Source organism: Montipora foliosa, chromosome 1, assembly GCF_036669935.1.
Source record: "Montipora foliosa isolate CH-2021 chromosome 1, ASM3666993v2, whole genome shotgun sequence".
Lineage (NCBI taxonomy): Eukaryota > Metazoa > Cnidaria > Anthozoa > Scleractinia > Acroporidae > Montipora > Montipora foliosa.
This window is the reverse complement of record NC_090869.1, coordinates 4,434,122-4,457,335: the sequence shown is the minus strand read 5'-3', so window position 1 is coordinate 4,457,335 and position 23,214 is coordinate 4,434,122. Positions and strand designations below refer to the sequence as shown.

General features: G+C 39.9%; 2 protein-coding genes across 2 annotated transcripts in view; both read left to right on the top strand.

Annotated features, from left to right (window-relative positions):
• Positions 1–23,214, top strand: part of LOC137999956 (uncharacterized) — a 40,701-nt gene that overhangs the window by 1,473 nt on the left and 16,014 nt on the right. The gene's annotated exons all lie outside the window — the stretch shown is intronic.
• LOC138000020 (uncharacterized) lies at positions 1,312–21,503 on the top strand. Its single transcript, XM_068846168.1, has 5 exons — positions 1,312–1,576; positions 10,847–10,928; positions 11,091–11,692; positions 12,124–12,384; positions 13,837–21,503. The coding sequence occupies exons 2-5, from the start codon at positions 10,900–10,902 to the stop codon at positions 18,147–18,149; spliced, it is 5,205 nt and encodes a 1,734-aa protein (XP_068702269.1). The 5' UTR covers positions 1,312–1,576; positions 10,847–10,899; the 3' UTR covers positions 18,150–21,503.

The window sequence follows — 23,214 nt, the reverse complement described above, 5'->3', positions numbered from 1 at the left end:
GAGACCATGTGGACGTGGCTTAGACCACCCTGATTACCGCGCCGAATTACATGCCTAATCGCCGGTACTATTTACCACACTCAAACAGTCAATGATTCTGCGATGCTGGACCTCTTAACGGTCACATCTTCAACATCTTCGCATTTGAGACCAGCCATTCTAACAACGTCTCACATTGCACATCTATTTTGCTGTTGCTACTGCCATTCCTCGAAGACGTTTCGGAATGATTTCCGTACAGGTCCCTACTTCATTATGTATGCAGAATAAATTAATTATTCATTCGCGCTATTGTTTTGTAGAACAATACGTATACCCAAGAGAATCGAATATATACATGGCTAATTTGTACTCACGGGATGAATGAAAATAGATCTCATTTCTCTCTCCCTCCTTCTTTCCCTTCATCGCCCACACCGTTACTCGTTTTCGTCCCAGCTTTCCTCTTTCTATACCTTCGTCTTGTCCTTTTTTCCGGGTCCCGCTCGGCTTTTTCTGCCATTTTATCCCATGATATGTCACTCGCAGCTTGCCTTGAACTCCGACCCACTGTAAACCTCTGGATTACTTGTCCTTGTTCTTGACCACTGAGCTAACGGTCAAGTTACTAATTCACACCTTGAAAATGATATTTATATTTGAATTCTGGCTGACTATTTACATAACAATAATTATTATACGTAATTATATACAAGTGCCGCGCCGAGCACCTACAATCGAACTTAAGGAGGCTCGAAAGGGTTTCAACACTTAGAAGACTCCCTGTTTAGATCGAATAACGCTACAACACTGTATCACTGTATCACTTTGTATCTCCAACAACAATGTAGATGTCAGCGTGTTTTGCAATAATATTGAAAGTACTGCTGTAATTTTCAACGGCCGTAATTTCAACAGGAAGATACAATAAAATCAGTGCCATGTAAAAAGTCGCCAAAGCGTTTTCAGACTTTTCAGTGTGAAACATGTAATGGGGAATGGGGAAAGAGGACAACTTCTCCTCACTCATAGTGCTTCGTCGAAGAGGGGTTTTCAGTCTCTTCATGCTGCTAAAACTGCGTTCGGCAGCGTAAGGCGACACAGGATAGGTGAGGAAAGTGACAATAGCGACATACAAAGCAAGAGCAATACAGTAAGAGAAAATCTTAAGTAAAGTACGATCGTCCGGGTGAGTGTAGTCCTGAGAAGGGCTGCTTGAGATGACATTGACTGACGTTTAGATAACCTGAGCGGAAGTCATCTTCAGAGTCACGTGATTTGTGTAACGTCAGTAGATACTATAAGAAATCCAGTCTTAGATGTCACTACAAACTTAGATAGCACTACAAACCTACTGATTCACACAGTTATTTGTTGTATTCATCGTCACATCCATCACATGTCAAGAACTCCATTCCTTATTCTCAATTTCTTAGACTTCGACGTCTATGTAGTGATGACTCCGATTTTTCCAGCAAATCAGAGGAGATGTCGAAAATCGAAAGTCTCTACAGTGGTACTCGAAGGATATTCAGTTATTCTGTTTTTTCAATAGACTTTGGTTGAACTGTTCAACTACTTGCACGTCCAAGACAAGGTAAGGCCCACCTTCAGGTATAGTTGTATTTCTGCATTCCCGTGTAGAGTATTTCGTCGTGCAGTTTAAACCAAATACATGTAGACTTTTTCATGGATAATGAAGCCATATTGGTTGAGGGGCAAACACTGCCAAAAATTACAGTAATTGTGTGGGATTTTAGCCGAATTTTAAAGTTTGTAACTCTGCCATGAAAGCTGTATTTTGACAGTTAAAATGTCTCCTAAAAGGCATTTGTACTGCCTTTTTTGTATGAAGAATAAAGAACAGAATCAGGCTAGAACGACCGTAAACGTATTTTTAAACTTTCATACAAATCCTTCTAATCAAAATTATGCAAATTGCTGCTCAGTTGGAAGCGAAATGACAAGATTTACAATTCCACTTTATCGAAGTCATACCTAATTTTCTATTAGATAAATCATAGCAGTAAAATCATTAAGATTAGCCGAAAATGTTGGAAATCCACCCCTTTGTAGCAGCGCTCTAGCGGTTCAAGTAAAACCCCATACACTCATAGCCTGCAGAGCAGGTCTTTTTTTTGGGAGGCGTACGCTTGTTCAAGGTCCAACGTTCATAATGGGCTGCCCTTTTGAAAGAACACAACCGGTAGAGGATTGGGACGAGAGGCGGGGAAGGGGAAGGGAAGCGGCGGAGATAGGAGAAAAAGCCTGTTGAATTGACAAACACCTCTTAATTAGCATTTCCGGAAATGCAGAAAGAGCCAATGGTAACCAAGTTCGTTTTTTTTTGCTGGAAATTACAATTTACTTTCGACAAAAACATCGACATGCTCATGGACATTCAGAGATTTGCAAGTGCAAAGATATGTCGGAAAATACATCCAAGTGATAGCAAGTTATGATGATTCATGAAAAGCAATGGTGCCGATTTGCTTGGTGTTGCAATGGGCTACGCAACCCTTTTCATAGGCTGCATGGAAAATGAATTTTTCTCTAACTACAACAGACCAAAACCTTATCTTTGCAAACGTTTCATCGATGACTGCGCCGGCGCTACTTCATCCAGCAAAGAGGAACTCAACCAAATCATTACTTCAGTCAATTCTTTCCACCCGTATGCTACGCGGAATGTGACAAAATATCAAGTCCGCTAAAAATAAAATAAGTCACACAATTTACAATCAAGTTGCCAACACTTAGCATCAATTTGTTTGTTGACCAAATTACATTCCCAGCAATTTATGTTACCTCTCTTGTTGTACAATTCATATATTGAAGGACCAGGCCTCGAATGTCAAGCTCCATGTTTTGCAAGGTAAAATGCTTGTTTTATAAATCAAGAAGAGTGAGGACAGCTTTTGATCCATTCTATTTCCGAGGGGGACTGAACACCTGTGGCAAAATGATTAAGGGGGGTGGCACTTAACTACAGAAAGACAATGGTTGGTAAAAAACAAAGTGTCCCTTTAAGTTTAAGCATTTGCTACCTATTTTCAATAATAAGGTAAGGGTACCGTAAAGGTTAGTGTTATTTTTAGCTTTGGGTAAATGCAGCAGTTAATCTTCACTTGAAGAGCAGCATTTGGGGGACACTTTGTGACATAAATTTTCTGTATTGTGAGACAAGTGATGTTGAAGTTGGCTAAAAGAGCAAGGGGACACTTCGTGACGCTTATTGAAATCCGCGTGCATCTAATTAGGGTCAAACCTGGACATATCTCAACTTTTTCAATAGAAATGTGACATCACTTCAATCAGAAAGTGCATGCGCAACTAGTCCCAGTCCTCTGCCGTGCGTTTCAGTGTAAAACAGGTAAAAGCTCTCAGGAAACAAAAGGAAGAGGCCCCTTTGTTCACCGAATGGGAACTGTCCCATCATTTTTCGTAAACTGTAGCATGGAATTTCTATTTTGACAAAAAATGAGACTGATATTTTGAAGTGTATCAAGGGAGGGCCTTATGACGTCATAATTATTTTGAGAAATGGTTTCTTTTAAAATCCATGCTTTAGATTTTGTGCTAGAATGTTCCCACACTTTTGCGTTTAAAATTTGTGAAAAACATATTAAACTCGCTGAGTTTTTAGGCATTTACTGTTTTGCTTACGTGATTTACCAAATGTGGTTGTGATTTGAACCAGACAAAGAAATGTTAAATATTTCTAAACCACTTGGCGAAAAAGGATATCTGTAGAGTTAAAGGAATTAGAGAAATGGCTATTTGAAGGAGTCCAGAGCAACGGTTTGGTAGGTAAGAGCCATCCCCCTTAAACGCGAGTAAATCTGAGTGAGACAGTGGGCGCTGAAAGTATTGAGGATCTTGGTCTACAGGCGAAGCATTCAATCAGCCCAAGCAGGAATATTCGTTCCTCGCATGTCGCTATAACTTCACCCAGTTCTCGAAGTTGTGAAGAGGAACTCGCTCAGAGACCCAATTGCGAATGATCAGCAAAATGAAGCACATCTACAGCAAGCAGTTTGAGTAGCCAAATATAATCCACAAGAAAATTATGGCTACACAAACTGACAACGGGAGACATTAGGGAGTTTAAGAAACCAAGAAGACTACGGCGACGAAAACATTACTTCAAACTATTAACTTGAGCTATCCTAAGTGTTTCACAACGTTTCCATCTTGTTTATGTTGTATAAGATAGGCGAAGTATTTGATAACCAGAATCGTACGAATGGATTTGAACAAAAGATTCACTGTTTGTTGTCCATGTTGTCGTCAAAACCCGATAATTGGTCATTTCATGTTGTTGTTTTGATGAGTACGAGAGAGAAATGCCTTACAAAAATGCGTGCTGCAATTGCAGCCTGATAATTTCTTCCTCTTCAGAGGGCCTGTTTAATTTATAAGAGGCGAGCCAGCCGGGCTGGCCCGGTACATGGGATGAAGTGCTTATATGGACGATTTCAGCCAGGTTCACTGGAATGAATTTTAGGAATTTGTTTACGTGTCTTGTAACCATCAAAGTCACGCATGGGGAACCTGGTGAATTTTCTTGCTTTGACGTTCGAAACGAAAGGTTCGTTTTAGCTCTAGCAAGTATGGAATGGCATTTTAAAACAAAAGATGCAAAAATAATCCTGTGATTATGCAAATCCAGCTACGTATTCAAGTCAACCCACACTTCATTAGAGTTTTTCATCCCAGCAAACCGGGCTGTACCGTTTACAACTAGACTGGCCCGCCTCATATAAACAGGTGATATTACATAACTGTTTTTTGGTGTTGTCGTTGCCGTAGCAGTCGTCATTTCTTAAACTCCCTATTGGGAGGATAAACGGGTTGCCAGCCATTACTCGTGCAGTCCCCCTCGAAAATAGAATTGATCAAAAGCTGTCCTCTCTCTTCTTGATTTATAAAACAAGCATTTTAACTTGCAAAACATGGAGCTTGACATTCGAGGCCCGGTCCTTCAATATATGAATTGTACAACAAGAGAGGTAACATAAATTGCTGGGAATGTGATTTGGTCAACAAACAAATTGATGCTAATTGTTGGCAACTTGATTGTAAATTGTGTGACTTGTTTTATTTTTAGCGGACTTGATATTTTGTCACATTCGGCGTAGCATACACCCGGCTCTAAAATACACGTGGGAAATTTCCAAACATTCACTTGCTTTCCTCGACTTACAAGCGTACAAGACAAACCAACAGATTCCTACAACTACTTGCTACATTCATCCTCTCATCCACAACACGTAAAAAACACCATCCCATTCTCTCAATTTCTTAGACTAAGGTGCCTCTGTGGTGACGAGTCCGACTTTAACAGCAAGTACGAGGAAATGTGCCAGTTTTTCAAACAAGGTGGCTACCCTGACTCTGCTGTCACCACAGGGAAACATTGTCCCCAAGAAATCGCACTTATGTCCAGGTTTGACCCTAATTAGATGCACGCCCAATTTTGACATCCAACACAAAGTGTCCCTTTAAGTCTAAGCATTTGCTACCTGTTTTCAACAATAAGGTAAGGGTAAAGGTTAGCGTTATTTTTAGCTTTGGGTAAATGCAGCAGTTAATCTTCACTTAAAGAGCAGCATTTGGGGGACACTTTGTGACATAAATTGTCTGTATTCTGAGACACAAGTGATGTTGAAGTTGGCTAGAAGAGCAAGGGGACACTTCGTGACGCTTATTGAAATCCGCGTGCATCTAATTAGGGTCAAACCTGGACATATCTCAGAAATCGAAGAAGAAACCGCACTACAAAGGTCACAGAATGAAGAAACAAACAGAATTCCATTCACCCTCGCTTACCATCCACAAAACCTTGCAGTCAAAAATGTAATTCTCAAAAACTTCAAAATTCTCTGCAATAATCCTGAAACTAAACATATATTTCCTCTACCAGCACTCATTTCAATCAAATGTGACAAAAACATAGGTAACTAGGGAGGCAGTGTGGCCCAGTGGTTAGGGCGCTTGCCTTGAGATCCGGAGATCCCGGGTTCAAGACCCGCTCTGACCACTGGTTGAATTTGATCCTGGTAGTCCCCGCTGCACTTGTAAATAGCCAACTGGTTTGCCTCCGGCCAGTTGGGATTCTTAACAGTTGTTGTCATTGTTCTGTTCTGTTGTTTCGTTGTGTTTCATTGGCCCTGAAAAGCCCCTATGGGGAGTGGTCAATTAAGTATGTATTGTATTATTGTGTTGTATGTAACTTTCTAGTTAGGACCGTATTCAAGTCTGACATGACCAACTGAGGACTTTCAAATGTACACGCGCATGATTCAAAACTTGTCCTTTTATTTCTAACATGGTTAAGAACTCAGGACCGAATCCACCTGTTTAAGTCACTGACCACTTTACATGCATCGCCGCAAATGCCATCTATTGCCTAACCTGCACACTATGTAAGAAGACCTACATAGGTGAAACAGGGAGAAGATTGGGTGACCGGAAAATCGTTTGAATTGCAATCGGAACATATTAAGGAAGTCATATTGACCCAGATTTCTAGAGAAGATTTATGGGCAGTTCTTCCGACCAGCTTTGGAAAGATTCTCATCTTCCAGTTGTTTGTTAGAGTAAGAAAATCATGTCAAGCAAACCTGCATGTGTGATAGTTGTTTGCCTGCTTAAAAAGTATTGTGCAAGATCAGATATTCGAAGCTGCTTTGATGCATTTAACTACTATATCGCTTTTGGATGCCAGTTTAGAAGGTGTAGAGAGTGGCAAGTATCAACTTACTGATCTTTGCTTATGCTGAGGAAATTCTGGAAAAGTCATTTCACGATTGGCTGAAAAACACTCCTCTCCACCAAAATCTTACTGCTCTTATTGTTGACGAATCTCACACTGTTGAGACATGGACCAGTCAAAGGTTTGTTTGTTTTTCTATAAGTTTCATTTAATTATTTTGAGAACCAGATGCTGGCCAAAGTCTAAGGATTCTTGTACAAGTGAAAGGTTTTTTATGTTTCTTGTTTGTCAAATCTTAATAGCGAGTCTGTTCAACAGGTCAACAATAAAGAAGCAAAGTTCTAGTTTCTAAAGAAACTGTGGTGCTGCGTCATTGGGCGAGTGAAACAGGAAATTTGGTTTTATCAAGCGTGTTGATCAAGGTTGAATTACCACTGTGAACAATTTGGAAAGCTGACGTTTCGAGCATTAGCCCTTCTTCAGAGCGAATAGAGGAATTGTGGGTGTTGTTGGTTTTTATGTGGGTGTGGAAGAGCTTTGCCATAGGTGGAAATATGGTAACATGAATTTGTGAATTAATTGATGGAATGACAGGTGTTCATTGATTATGTGAGTATAGAGTGTACCTAGTTGGAAAGATGAATTTTTGTTCCAAACTCTTACAACTTTCTGTGTTCCTGTGGTGTAAAAGATTGGCTGCAAATTGTCAGGTTGAGGTGGGAGTGATTGGGAAGATTAAAATGGCATGTAACTGGTTTTGATGCATCTGTGTTGTGTTTTTCTACATCTCGTAGGTGTTCGCGAAAGCCCAGTCCGGAGAGATCCAAAATAGCTTCTTTGAGTGCTGAATCTAAGCTTCGCAACTCTGCCATGTTCTCGTTTGCATTGTAATTCTGCCTCAAAAGAACCGGAAGGAATATATATATTTTATTGACAGGAGGTGATCACCGCACCAATCAGAACCCCCGTCCAAAATTTGAGCGGGTTGACGTTTTCTCTTCCCATCCCCTACCCCCAGTACCATTTCATACTGTCCTCCTCTCACTGAGTGCAATTTTCTTGACTCACCTTAGGCCTCTGTTAGCTTCTGTTAGTCTCACTATCCAAGATGTTGGCCAATAATTCTTACCAAAACAAAAATACACCTTCTTTGCAGGCTACATACACTCACTGCAATTTTAGCCGTGTTTGTCCTCCACCCAATATGGTCTTTTCTGATTCTACGGCGATGCACTGCACTGAGAGGCTGACATCCGGCCAGGCTAATGGGCGTAGGTTGAAGTGAGGGTTACCTTTGACTGTCTTCTGTTGTATCTAGATGGCCTTATTTGAGTGTATTAATTCTTAACGCTGTGGTGTCAATTGGAGCTGTTCTCAGAGCATTATGATTGTTGTTGCAGTTCTTTTGTCGTCGAGATTGGCTATTGTGACGAAGTATCTGCTTAAATTAATACCATGCCTAACAATGATTACTGAACAAATGATTTTGAGAACATCAAACAAATGCTAGTTTTCGTTTCGGGGCATTCCAAGAAACTCAGAGTTTCGGTGTGAGACGTTGAAGGAGTAGTCTACTTTGGGATTCATGTGTTATAGTTCTTATTTAGTTTAAATTCCGTTCGCCCATTTTTTTGCAACTCACAAGGACTTTGTCCTTAAAAAATAAACCATAGGATTTGGCTTTGAGTGTTATTTTTTCTAATTGCGTTCTAACGAGGGAGGAACTTATACTATTTGGATGGTTCTGTGCATTATCCCTCAGAGGGGGTAGATACATTTCACTAAACCCTTAGTCCATGGACCACTAAGGTGGACTAGTAGTGGACTACCATAAATGGACTACCTTAACAGGATCAAGCAAGCAATGCAGAAAAACCACAAGACTAGTGTACTTCTAACACATATTAAAAACTCAGACCTTTGAAATTTAAACTCCCAAAATGTTCCTACCAACATGTACCAATGCAAATAGTCCTATTCACATCTTGGGGTCATTAATACAAAGTAGTTGAAATTACAACAAGCACAAGCTGCCGTGAGTGTTCACATAAACTGGATTTTGTCTGCCATCTTGCACTTTAACAGCTGAACAAGGAAAGTGGAGAAAGTAGGCGATGACCTAACTCGTTACTAACCGGCAAACATGCAAACTGGTTCCTCTTGCAGTCATGCTCTCGCATACTTGTAGAAATAGTTCTTCAAAAAAACAAGAACTCCACTTACAATCGCCCACGTCTCCCATGTTGTGAGTGACTCCAATGCTTTCTGGCTGCACATGTTTGGTCAGTGCAGTTAAAATGCAAGATGGCAGAAACACTCAAAACGCTCCAGAGTCACACCATCTTGTGCGTGCTTGTTGTGTTCTCAGTTACTTTGGTGAGGCAGGAATAGGACTATTTGTAAAAGTAGGAAACGTTTGCAAGTTCTCTTAAATTTCAAAGGTCTTGGCTAATATACAAGGCTGCTGCCTAAGAAAATTTTAAAGGGACCCTCAGAGCTAAACGCTGAGAACTTAGGAGCCCAACATATGAAGTGAAAGGTGTCGCTGTGAAAAATTAAGGCGCCCAGAGCTATTCTTTGGAAGCCCCAGGCTACCGGGCTCCTGTTAGGCAACAGCCTTGAATATACCAGTATTTGTCAGTGGTACACTTGTGGAATCGCTGTTGTGTTTGTGTCTACTAGCTAGGTGTTCAGCAACATTTGATTGATCTTTAAAGTTGATTTGTTTAGGTGGTCAATTTATGGTAGTCGATCCACTACTAGTCCATTTCAGTAGTTCATGGACAAGGATGTACCTACCCCAAAGAGGTGTGGTTGCCAGTTGATTTAGGGTTTGGGCCTTATTCTGGTAATAAGACTAGATCAACTTGCCTCAATCTGGTGTAGCATAGATAACCATAGTGACACAGAGAGGCAAACGTCAAAACATTGCAGCTGTTTGTGGCATGGTAACATAGGGTATGCCAGTTATAAGTTTCCTTTATCAATAATTATTGCAAATGTTGTAAGAACAAATAAATATTATTGCTAGTGATAAGTCTTGAGCTTCTATCATCAGCTTTAAGTATCGTCCAAGTTCTTTAGTAAATTCTATTTTAGTTAACAATCAAGTTGAACAACCCACATCTTCTGCCAGGAATCTTGGTGTGGCATTTGACAAAGATTGTCCTTCAAGGAACATGTCAGTAAAATCTGCAAATCTGCATCTATCATCATATTCAAAGCATAGCTAAGATCAGGGAGTATTTGTCTGTCTAGTGAAGAATCTACTGTTTTATTGGTACTTTCCTTTGTTATGTGCAGACTTGAAAATGGCAATGAAATTTTGCATGGTTTACTTAGTAAGTACTTAATTCAAAGGTTGCATTCTGTACAAAACTGTGCAGCTTGCCTGATAGTCATTACATGTAACATGGAACTCTAAGTTTACATGCATAACACCCACACTTAAGGAGCTCCACTCAATACTGGTTGAGCAGTGCATAATTTTAAAAGATATTATTGTCAATATTTGAGGCTTTAAGTAATTTTGCGTCTATTTATATAAGTAGCTTAATAGAGCCTTATAGTTTCAGTCATAGTTTAAGGTGAAGTGAAAAATAGTCACTAGTTGTTCCTCGGTCTAATCTAAAAAACCTATGGCAACAGGGCTTTATCTGTTGTTGCCCCAAGGCTTTGGAACACCCTTCCCCTTAAAATTAGGCTTAGCAGCTCGGTCAGTACTGTAAAAAAAAAAAAACCTGTAAGACGTACAGTATCTTTTTAAGCAGACATATTTGAATTAGTCATTTTTTACTTAATAATTTATTTTTATTTGGTTAATTATTTTTTGAATTGCAAAATTGTAAAGTGCCATAGAGCTGGCATTGGATATGGTGCTATATAAAATCTAGCTATTATATACAATCAGTCAAGAAGTATTTCAAAGTATGACCACTACTATCATCTGTTTCCTCCATCGCCTGCATTTGTCAGGCATTAAAGACTTTCTCTTCAGGAAAGGGCAGCAAGTTTAGTAGTGGTCATACTTGACTGATCCTAAATGTCTTAACAAATAAAATTGAAGGGATTTTATTTGTTCTAATACCAGTCGCAATTGATAAAGGAAACTTACGACAAAAAATATTGTTACTTTTTAACTTATGGTAGATAACATAAGGCTTGATGATGGGACTATGACGATGAAAGAGGAAGGACATTGAATGGTTATGGCTGCTGCAGCATCGGGAAGGTAATAAAATACATCCTTTTATTTTATTGTACTTATCGAGAATAATCCTGCTTTGTGCAATAATTGAATGGCATTTCGCATAATCCCTGCAGTAACATTTTTCATTTTCCAGCTATTTGTTTTAGGCAGTCTCAACCTGTGAATTATTTTCTTCCTTTTAAGGTCATCCCTTCATTCTGTTGGGGATAATGAAAAGTGGTGGCTGGTTTTTGGCATTGGGCTAAACAAGGTTCTTGTTTCCCAAATACGCTCCTTTGTTGAAAGAGAAATTCAAAAGGAATACTGTAACGTCAAAAGTAGTCATGGTATTGATACCCAGGCTACACCAACACGACTGACCCACTGGCCAGCAAAGAAAGTGTTTTTGAAGTATGAGAACATTAATGGCAATGATGCACCACCCAAGGTGCATGGAAAGTTCAATTACTCTGCCTTTGACTGCCGGGTCACATCTCATATTGACTTTGCTAAGTTATATGTGGAGAACTTCATGGCTAAGTTCAATGCCTTTGATGAACACTGTGATGCATCAGCTGTGCTTATCTTACTTAGCAAGGTGCCAGTGTTTTCAGCTGCTGTTCAGAGCGCTGCGAGTAATGTTCGACAATCCAGGAATTCCTGGGCCCATTGTGCTTTCAAGGATTGGGATAATGTGAAGTTCAGGCAGAGTTTTGATGAAATGGAAAAACTTGTAAATGCACTTGGTCTTCCAGCTGGTGATCAGACCAAACTTTTAGATGATCTGCAGGACTGGGAAACTAAAGGTACTTTGTGTACCTGGTAATAATATTTGTTTTGATTTCCACTTTTATTCTGGCTTGGGTTAGACAAGTTATAAAAATCTAATATTCTTTAAAGATTTGTTCCCAGAAAGAGGGTAGAATTGTGTCAGTTTGGTCCAAGAATAAGTGATTCAAAACTGGGAAGGAATTGTATTATTCTACTTTAAGACCAAAAGAATTCTTCCCTCTGTGTAGGAATATGGTCATTGCCCTCGAGATAAAAAAAAAAACTCTGCTTCTCTGCTTGTTGGTTATCTGACATTGAAAACAAGGTGTTGCGGCCTGAGATACATTTTGCTAATCTGGCCATAATAAGAGCTGGTATGTCAAGAATGTTATTAAATAATCTCTTCAATTCAGTCATTTAATCATGGTTGGCTTATGATGTGACAACTTGTTACTTTCTACATTAGGTACCATGCTGTGTATGAATACCACTGTGGACCCTGCTTTGTTACAGTTAGTGCAAAATCATGTGAATACATTGAAATCTGATGTAGACAAGATGAATTTTGCTATGGCGAGTGACAGGAAGTCAATAGAGCAAGCACTGAAGAATTTTGATGAACTAGATAAACGACTTTCAGGATTGGAACAAGAGCAGAAATCGCTGAAATCAGATGTTGAAGATGTAAAACAATTTGTTGAAAGAGTACAAGTACAGAAGAATTGGGGTAATTATTACTTGTAGAACGAAGTAATATTGTTATTTTGGGGTTGGTATAAGTAAGGTCCAGTACGCTCTAAACTTGACTCAATGATTTGGAACTTCAAGGGAAATAGTTGAAGTGATTAAGTTTATGGAGAGGTAGAGCTATTGCCAGAGGAGGGGAAATAAGACTGAAAGTGAAAGGATAAAAATGTTTGGTGTACAATTTGTCTGTTGCTATTCAAACAGCACATTTGAGTTGATTTATTATGGTGAAAGATGATGGGACCGTTTTTTTTATTGTAGTTCTAGGAAGCTGGCACGTAAAAATCTAACCCAAAGTATCACTGAAATCTCAAGCGTTTCAATGTAATTAACAACCATTCACCGAACTAGAGGTGGATATTTACCGAGCCCTGAAGCGGCGAGGTAAATATCCACCGCTAGCCACCGCCACTTCGTTGAATAGTTGTTAACTAGCTACCGACACTGAGGTGAATAGTTGTTAATTAGTATATTCCAACAGTGAGATAATGTAGCACAAAAAGATGATTTTAATTCATTTATTTCTGCAAAGATTACAACATTTTTGGGCTCAGAGTCCGCGCGAATTGCTCGCAGGTGAGTAGTTAACAATTATCCTGCGAAATCGCGTGGGATATCGCCTGGTATTTAGCCGACGAGGCCGTGGGCCGTGGCTTGTTGCCTGAGGGGCTAAATTGGTTGGATTTCCTTGAAAACAGTACGGAGATCCCACAATCATTATTATTTAGATAAAACTATAATCAATCCAAGAACAATTTTCTTCCTTGCCAAAATAAACAATAATTTTTTTTAAATCCCTGAAGTACAGAAAATTTAACAACGTACCTCCAAACAATCAATGAGTTGAGAGGCGATTTCAAAGCATCCAAATCGGACTGCACTCCACTTTAGGCCCTTTTTCGGCCGCAACCTTATAAAACGAGCCCATGAAGAGCGCTTTCGATTGCCCGTATTCCGGAATAGGAATAGAAGTTAGAAATACTTCGTTTTTGCGGAGATTTGCATTAAAATTATCAACCACCTTCGAAAATGCTATTTTAAACATATCCTTATTATCCTTGTTGCTTCAAAACGCCAGACATGCCGTTTTAAATCATCACTCCATGTATTCTTATTCCGGAATAGGGTGAATCGAACGCACCCTTAGATTGGAGTAATAAGTGTGAGTTTTGGGTTCTGATAAAACGCGTGTTCTGAACAGAAAACGCTAATCTTAAGTTCAGTAAGTATGACATGTACGTTAAATTTTATCCTTATAGCTCCTTTGCTATTGTCACAGTGATGCCAGTGATCCGTTATCTCTAATTGTTGTTTTTTTTTTTTTTACTCAGTTCATTTTAAAATGGAAGTGCCGATTGAAGTTATCACATGTTATTTTTCACAGCAAATTCATGTTGGGTGCCACAATTTTTTTCCTCGTTGTTTATTTCAGAGATCGCAAATTGTGAATTAGACATTAATTTCTTTGCCGAGCGTCACGATCCAGACACAAGACATTGGCTGTTTGATGATTTCAACAAGTGGTTCAGTGATCCTGGTGACTCCAGAGCTTATGTTCTCCTGGGTGATGCAGGAGTCGGCAAGAGTGTAATTGCTGGAGCCCTGGCGCAGCGCGTGAGGAAAGCTGGACATTTAGGTGCTGCCTACTTTTGCCGTCACTACGATGACACAAGAAATGATCCCAGGTATCTTCTTGGGACTTTGGCGAGTCAACTCTGTAAATGTAATAGTCGCTACAATAATACAGTGGGTGGGATAGATGGTGTAATCACGATGTTACACAATAATAAATTAGGAGTTCAGGAACTTTTTACAAAACTGTTAGAAGAACCATTAGCTACGTGTACGCATTTAGCAGAGCGAAAATTAGTTATTATTGACGCCCTAGATGAGACAGAGTACGAGTCCAGGGAAGATTTCCTTTTCCTTATAAAGGAACGTTTCCCGCGTCTTCCTCATCGGCTTTTGTTCTTTATCACCAGTCGCCCTGAAGACAAAATACGGGAAAGATTGGAGAAATACAATCCCTGTGTTAGGATTTGCGCAGGCGATAGTGAACAGCATGGTATTTATCAGCAACACGAGGGAGATATACGGCGATTTTTTGAGAATGGTGTCGATTTATCGCTTCTCCAATTCACCGTGGAAGAAATGACAAAATCTTGCAATGGATTGTTCTTGCATGCATTTTACCTTAGGAAAAAACTCAACGATCTCGCAAAAAAAGGTAAGATGGATTACACGCTGAGTGACCTTCTTGTCGACGATGTTGAAGATTTCTTTCGGGACAATTTTCAACGAGTGTTTAATAGAGTAGGTACAGATCTCTACGAGAAGTTGATCGGATGTATCCTAGCTGCTCCATCTCCCCTTCCTGTCTCGTTTATTCCCTTTGTTCTGCAACAAGAAAAATCGAGTCTTGATGAGCAGGAAGTAATTGATGCTGTTATGCAATTTGCTTGGAATCAAACTTCCAATGATACCGTCACCTTTCTACACAAACTGATTCCAACTTGGTTAACAAAAAATCCGCGGAAGAGAGACTACCAAAGAAAGACCAAAAGAAAAGATTGTCCTCACTTGTTGATAGACAAGAAAAAGGCAGAAGAGTACCTGGCAAGAATATTTGAGGAAACACTGTCTGGTATTGTCACCGAACCTTCACCAGCATGGCCATGCATAAATGAGAATTTGCAGGACTACGCTTTTCGCTTTGCCATTCGATTTCTGTGTCAGTATGGTGACCAGGAATCCGTAGGAATTGTTTTTAGGTGTTTGACAAGTTTCCATTTCTTGGAGAAGAGGATCGAAAGTGGGAAAATTGGTATCTACCACCTGCTAGAAGATTTGAAGCTTGCTTCATGCTGCCCCACATTCAAGGACTTACACAAGAAGACTATTCTCCATGAGATCTCCAACGCTCTTGAAAGCAATGTTCATATTCTTTTGGAATGCCCTCATCTATTAATCTCCTGTCTTCGAAATGGATCAAAAGTCTTGCGAGAAATCGGTCTAATTCCGAAATCGTCGGGTCCGAGGTTGGAGTGGAGTGGTTTTGACGTGAAAATCACGGATTGTCTTTCAAGCTTCAACATTTTTGCGACAGCTTCTGATCAACGGACGGTAGCGGCCTCAAATGGTCGCTCCATTGTTTTTGTTGATGCATCTCGTTTAACGATAGAGAGTGGTCCTTTTAAGGTCAGCCAAAGTACAATAAAAGAAATAACGCATTTGGAGTTCTCGCCTGATGGTAAGTGGGTGTTTTTCGGGAGACTGGACAAATGGTTTTCGGTTGAGCGTAAAAGTGTCGAAGACTTTTCGCAGTTCTCTGGAAATGAAGTCATTTATGAGGGGTGCGCGTTCACTCGTGATGATCAGTACATTGTCGTAAAAGGGACTGGCACTTTCTTGGTGTCTTGTGAGTGTGTAGTCGAACTATTGGCTCTTTGGGCCTTACAAGAAATTCACCACAATATAAGTGAAATGACCTGCTTTCCGTTGCCATCCAATGATCGTGATTTCAGAAGATCAGCCGAACAATGGGGCTCCACTGTTTTTCTCGGAGGATCAGTCGAACGATTGCTAGACTATCTTAAAGCACCAGAGGTGTATCAACCAGCTGAACCTTTTAAGCGCTTAGTCCCCTGTCATCACGGTACGCCAGTTTGTGAAAAACTGAGAGCATTACTACGGTCAGTTTATGATTCATCCTTGACAGCAGTTCGCCAACTGATTGTTGAACTTTATCCTTATATATTTGATTTCCAGGTTTGGAATGTACACACTGGAAGACCTTTGTTGTACGATGTCTTTTCGCTTAGTGTTCAGTTAAACGAATTCACTTATTTTTGGCACGTAAGGCACGACAGACCGTGGATGGGACTTTACGGCATCACCGCTAAAGCCTCTTCAATCAGTAACATAGCTGTGGCAAATGCTGTTTACGCTGTTACCCTTTTTGAGACGCACTGGGAGTTGCTGTGCTCTTATTGCGCGAGGTGGAGGGTGAAAGGACACCCAGAGGAGGGGAAGGAGAAGGAGGAGGAGGAGAAGGAGTATAAGAAGGAGTATTTTAGGCGACACATGGCATGGCTAGCGAGGATGTCAGAGGAGAAGGAGAAGGAGGATATTAGGCGACAGGTCGCAAGGCTAGCGAGGATACTTTTGGCGTTCTCTCGAAAGAATTCTCGTCTTCTTCTGAAGTATGATTTTTGCGTGAGTTTCATTTCCGTTTCACCACGACAGAAATGGCTCCTCCTGATCTATCCTGATGAACCTGACATTTTACGTGTGTACTCTGTATCCGAAACAAATGAAGAACAGTATTTTCTTGATGCTAACTGTATCCTGAGAGATCTTGGCGAGCCGTTTGTTTACTTCACATTTACTAATGATGACAGCTACTTCATATATAGCACTTTTTCAGGGTCACTACACGCTTTATGTCTCGAAACAGGTACAGCTTTACAAAGCGTTTCCGGAACAAAGCTTTTTTGCTTCAAAGGGGAAAGGCAGGTTGGTTATTCCTTTCAAAGCAAAATCGAGAAAAAAGCAATATATTTGACAGATCTTTTTAGCCCGTTGGTATTTCTACCCTCATCAGGATTATTCAATGGCTCAGCAGTATCAAAGTCCGCTGCAACGACATTCATTTCAAGTGACAGATTGAAATCTATTAGCTCCGACTCGCTGATTACGAGTTGGCAGGTTTTGAATGAAGGCGTATCATTCACATCGTACGCTTCACTGGCAAGTTCTCGTGCGCTACAGTACGTTGTGTTTTCTCCTAATGGAAAGTCAATTGCCTTTCGCGATGAAAATAAGGTAAAGTTGGGCAGTGTTTCTGCAGAACTCGCGAAGGTCCAGAAGTGTTGTACCATATTTGGTCAAGCGTCTTTGTTCACGGCTGTAGTCTCTTTCTCCACTAACAGTCAATATCTTCTCGTTTGTATACGGGATGAGTTAAACGGTCAAGATTTCTACATTTGGGATGTTGAAAAACAAGAGCTGTCAGTTAAATTGAAATTGCCGAGACTGGTCATTTTCGAATGTTTTTGTCTTTCCTCGGACAAAACGAAGTTGATCTTATGTTGCGAATATGAAATTTATATTTGGAAGTATTGCAATGGTTTTTGCTGTTTATTGGAAAGAATTGGAGTCGAGAGATTTTACAGTTCAGTCAAATTCAGTCAGTGTATTGTTTCTTTGGACAACAATCTGCTAGTTTGCTGCATCGGAAACATAATTCTTCTCTACAGCCTTAGGGTTCCTGGCAAAATTTTTGAGTCCAAGCGAACTTTTCGTGGTCATCTTGGCAGAATTGAGTTCTGTAAGTTTTTGAAAATGAACCGTTACCTTATTAGTTATGGCATTGATGGCGTAGTTTTCTTGTGGGACTTGGAAAAGACAAAAGCTGTTGGGTTTGCGAAAATAACGCAAAACCAGGAATCCATCGTTGGCATGGCCGTGTCACCCGAGGAGGACAGAGCTGTTTGTTTTACGTCCTGTGGTCGAATATGCGTTATTAAGCTGTGTGACCTGGGATTGTGCCCCTCTTTGAAATTGTTGACGGCACCAACAAAGCACGAAACAAATACTGAGGAAAGTCCACAACCTGCAGAAGAAATAGTATGTACGATTTCAGCTCCATGTACTGAGGATGAACTGGAATTCAGCAGTTCTGAGTCGGAAGAAGACATGTTTTCTTACTACTTGGAACATGATGATATTGACGAATTTGATTGAACAAATGACACCAAACGTATTGGATATTGTACTAGAAAAACCACATGCCTCATTCTTCATTTGTTTGTCGACGGCGCTGAATATTACAGTTTGTTTCAAAGTGAGAGGGATGCCTACACAACGTCCACATCGTAGACAATGTGAACAGCACTAAAGTAATACGTTCATGGGCCGAAACAAGCGCGCATCTCATCGACTTTGAAGGATGGGATTATATTGATCAACATGAAGGTGGTGGAATGCCCGTTAGGTAGAAATGAAGATAATTTTTATCTGATCTGATCTGATCTCACACAATTCGAAATGTGGTGTACCTTCAACACAAAATTGATTAAGAACATTTACATGGAGGACAACATTTTTGCTCGACATATTTTTGCTCCACCACTCGTGTTATCAAAACAAATTTAAAAATGAGAGGCCTGTACAACAGTAAGGCGGAAACTGAAAGCGATTGACAGAAATGTGCTTCTTTATGGCAAATCAGGTGTGGTCACCTCTGGACTCGAACTCTGTTAAAACTGTTTCTGAATCTACCCTAGATTATGTTAAGAGTACTATATCTACAAGCAAGTGATTAATACCGAGAAAGGAAGTTTTAGCCCATATACATCCCAAGGGCCAATGGCCATCGCCTTCGTTTGGGTGACTACCTAGAGTACATTAGTCAAGGTTTTATGTAGAGAAATCCCTCCTATCAGGAATTTTTACAGATACATCTCTCATGGATGGTCAATGTTTCATCCAAATTTTAAATACCTGCATGTGAATATTACCACTTCCATGCAGATAGTAGCATAAACAAATAATAACCTGACTTGTTCTTGCAGACATTTGGCGTTTATACTACTACCTGAGAAATTTCTACAATTTGACTGGCTGAGAGCAGAGGTATTTCAGCTTAATAGCCCTTATTCACGATAGCCGCCATGTTGGTTTTAAATTGTCATGCAAATTAGCCATGTGTTATGCTGGGGGGGCAAACATTGGAATATATGCAAATTGCGGAAAATCGGCTCGTCGAAATATTGAATTAACATTGCTAAAAGTACATTTTAGAATTTAGAATTAAGTACCTTTTACAATAATTTTATATCTTTTGATTGCCTCCGACATTTTGACTTTCTACTTCGTTATCTGCTCAATTTTCGCTAGAAAAAACATCCAAGTAACTTGTGTAAGCATTCTATTTAACTCCCTAGGTGATAAACATTCAATGAACGTGAAACAAGTCATCTGTGCGGCTAAGATGTTCGTTATAACCTCTCGAACTTGTGTTGTTTGCCCCCTCAGAAGTGTGTAGTTAATTTGCATGATAAACGCAAATCCAACATGGCGGCTATCGTGAATTACCAATTATTGGATGAGGTTGAGCATGATAGCTATAATTATCAAGGCCAAAGTTTGTGTTATCTGCTGAAGCCGAAGGCTGAGACGGATAACACAAACTGAGGCCTTGATAATTATCGCTAACATGCGAAAACCGAATTCAATAATTGTTTTATTATGCATATTCCTGAGCTGAGCTCCGCCATGACAAAACTGATCAAACTGCTGGTTAGTGTGTCAGGTGACGTCACTTCTGCAAGCAGAAAAATATTGGCTGTAGGTATGACGTCAATTCTACATGTATAAAATCTATTGTTTGTAGGTATGACGTAAGAGAAAAAGGGCAAGCAAGAATTAGCTGCGTGCTTATAGCCAATCAAAAGCGAGCTGGTGACACCAATGTATAATAATATGAAATACCTACATGTGAAAATTACAGTTACTATGGTAACCAAAATCACAAAATAGTCTCGTCGCGCGAGTTACGAAAAAATGGCGGAGAGATTTCCAGGTTTTGAAATTCAGGGGAGTCAAGAACTGAAAGAAAATTCAGAAAACCAAAATACTAAGAAAAGTGCATCGACCTGGCTCAATGTCTGGACCAGCTGGGCCGAAAACAAGAACTTTGAAACCAAGTTGCTCGCCTACGAAGCGAAGCAACTCAACGAAAAGTTGGAAAAGTTCTTCGCGTTGCATGAATTTCTCAGGTTGTAGTGTAAATAAATAATAGCATGATTTGTGTTTGATACTTGGCATAAATACCACTCGTGATATTTCTAAATTGTATCAATGTTCACAAATTTCGAAACATCTCGTGTAGTATTTATGCCACCACAAATCAGCCGGCTATTTCTAGTTCTGCTGCGCCTAAGGCCCGGTTCAGACGCAGTACTTCACATGAGCCGAATCGAATTCGAATTTAGACCGACCCAAATTAATTAATCCCGGCTGGATTGATTCAGACGCCGAACTTAATTGCGCCGAAATTAATTCACAAAAGCATACTATGAGTGAAGAAAATTGCAAAGTTGTAATAATTTCTGCATTTGATTTGGCTCATGTGAAATACGGCGTCTGGATCAAAGCCGCTCCACAGCCGTAATTCCCCGCTAAGCCAGGCGGGAGAAATTGCATAGCCGATCCGAATTAGACCGGTCGTTCTGAATTGATTCAGACGACGTACTTCACATGAACTTAATTCAATGAATTCGATTCGGCTCATGTGAAGTACGGCGTCTGAACCGGGCCTAAGTTGTTTTAAGGTCCTGGCCAATGAACTAATTGATTCAAATCAACAAACTTTTAGAAATCCCCATATGCAGGACACGGTCCTGCTTTTCACAAGCCCAAGCGCAACCCAGAACAAGGTAAAAGATGGAAAAGTGATTATAAATACTAAAGGCACAAATACCTACAACAATAATAGTAGCAATCTTTTAAAGGCAAGCCAATTTGAAATTCTTAAGAAGTTCCAGGGCAGATTCGATTGTTTGGTTTTTGAAATATTATTCATTAGAAAACTCTAGTCTTCTCTTTCATACACGAGCAGATTCCACTCGTGCTAAGGTTTTTGTTCAACTTGTAGTATTATTTAGCTATTGTGCCTTTAATGTTAATAATTAATTTCGATATTTTACTTTCTTGACTTAATAATGACATTACGATAGCGTCGGAATGTCGTCGTTTTTTAAAATTTTTAGCTTTTAGTATGTTTAAAAGTATTTCATCGCAGTTTTTTCACAACGAAATGTTTTTGAAAATTACTTCTACGTTCACCCAGAACAACCCCAGCAATGAGACAGAGCGAGACTTGAAGGCGGTATCCCCGGATTCCAAGTCTGGCGTCGTGACGATTTGGCTGGGCTACTGACACTGAATCAGTTAGCGATCAAGCATGTTGGAACTATGCTTTGGACAATAGATATCAAATGTAAAAAACGTACATTTTTTTCTTTGTTTAGACGACTTAAATATATTTTTTCGTAGTTGTATGAAGCACATAAGAATAAATTTGTGAAAGCAAAACAGAGTATCTTGTGTGGTTTACACTTTTACGCCTAGTTTCGTCACAGGATGTTCTTGATATGGATGAATACGTTTAATCATTTTGACAGTTAAAAACTAAGGGCTTTAATTGCTGCCATTGGTGAAACAACTCATGAACCTTGTATAGTCACAAACCTGTAAGCAGCCATGAACTGAGAATGGATATTGAAATATTCGAAACATGTCTTCAAAATTCAAACGTTTTGTTGTTTTTCTTAATGTTTTGTATGAATACTAAATACGCAATGGGAGCTTTCGACTTGCGCCTTCCACTGATCGTGTAGTGGTCATTTCATATCATGCAATCCCCTTGCTCCCTCGATAAAAAAAATATTATTGTTAATGAAACAGTCAACCCTTCTGGACTTTCTTGTCAGCCTTTTCTGAGCTGCTAATTGACCAAATAAACACACAGGACAACAGGGCGACAGCCTTAGTGCCACAGAACTCACAATCGACGGGCTTCCAGATGGTTTTGGTGGTGAGCACACGGTCATGGATTCGAGCCCGGTTCATGCCTAGATTTTTCTTTTCAAGTTTCTCGAACATTGTTTCACTTGTAAAGGATTTTTTTCAGGCTTCTTCCAACTGTTTCAGTTGTTCCACTATAACTAAGATAATCTGTTGCTGGCACTGTACAACTGAAGCCCTTATGGAGAACACTCATTGTTCATTCTTAGCTTGAGTGCGCCAGTGAGCTGTGATTACCTAACACTTCTAAGGACAAAGTATTAGGCGCAGGGTAAGAAATGTCTTCTGAGGGCCAGCTTTATTATCTCCCCCTGTTACATCCAGAATCATTGAAGAGAAATAAAGGACCTGGTACTTCTCTTCCACGCCAAAGTAGGCCAAATGCATCCTAGCTAAAACGACTACCGGAAATACGTCTGCGTTCGCGGGCTACATGGATCTTGGCCATTATGGTTTTCCGTCAACCGGACGAGCAGTACTAAACACGAAACTTTTGCAACTTATCAAATACCCCGTGCAAAGCAAAACTATTTATGGGTCTATTGTCGCATGGAACAAATTTCCAAAGGCTATTCAGAGCGTGGACTGACTTCACAGTTTCAAGAACATGCTCTTACCTTTTTCTGACCTCTCGACCACACTTGTCATAGGGCCTTACGTCGCTTGGATGGCTTAGTGTCAAAGAAAAGTTAGAGATTAATGACACTATAACAGTCCATAACTGCCTTAACAACTTGGCGCCTAAATATCTATGTATTGAGATTATCGTTAAGTAACGCACTCTGTAGATAATTTAAACATTCCTCTTTGTCGCTTGGCGACTGGACGGCGTCGCTTAGCCTATTTTGAATAAATTGAGCAATAATCTCGCATGATCTCGGGACTTAAACTAGTTTAGATATATTTAAACGCTGCCTTTTTTAGGAGTATTTAAGCGATTTGAGTTAGGTAATTTATTTATTATCATGATTTCATTTATTATATGGATGTAATTTGGCGTAACTGACCATCACAAGGCGTAACCCACCGTCACAAGGGGTAACTCACCATCCCAAGAGGTAACTCACCGTCACATGGCGTAACTGACCGTCACAAAGCGTAACTGACCGTCACAAGGCGTAACTGACCGTCACAAGGCGTAATTCACCATCACATGGCGTAACTCACCGTAATTTTTCACAGCAACACCTTTCACTTCATACGTTGGGCTCCTAAGTTC

Excerpts from the sequence above, each read along its gene's own strand:
- LOC138000020 (XM_068846168.1), top strand. The coding sequence starts at position 10,900 with ATGGTTATGGCTGCTGCAGCATCGGGAAG. Across the intron at positions 10,929-11,090 it reads GCTGCTGCAGCATCGGGAAG|GTCATCCCTTCATTCTGTTG; the intron begins GTAATAAAATAC and ends CTTCCTTTTAAG. Across the intron at positions 11,693-12,123 it reads GCAGGACTGGGAAACTAAAG|GTACCATGCTGTGTATGAAT; the intron begins GTACTTTGTGTA and ends TTTCTACATTAG.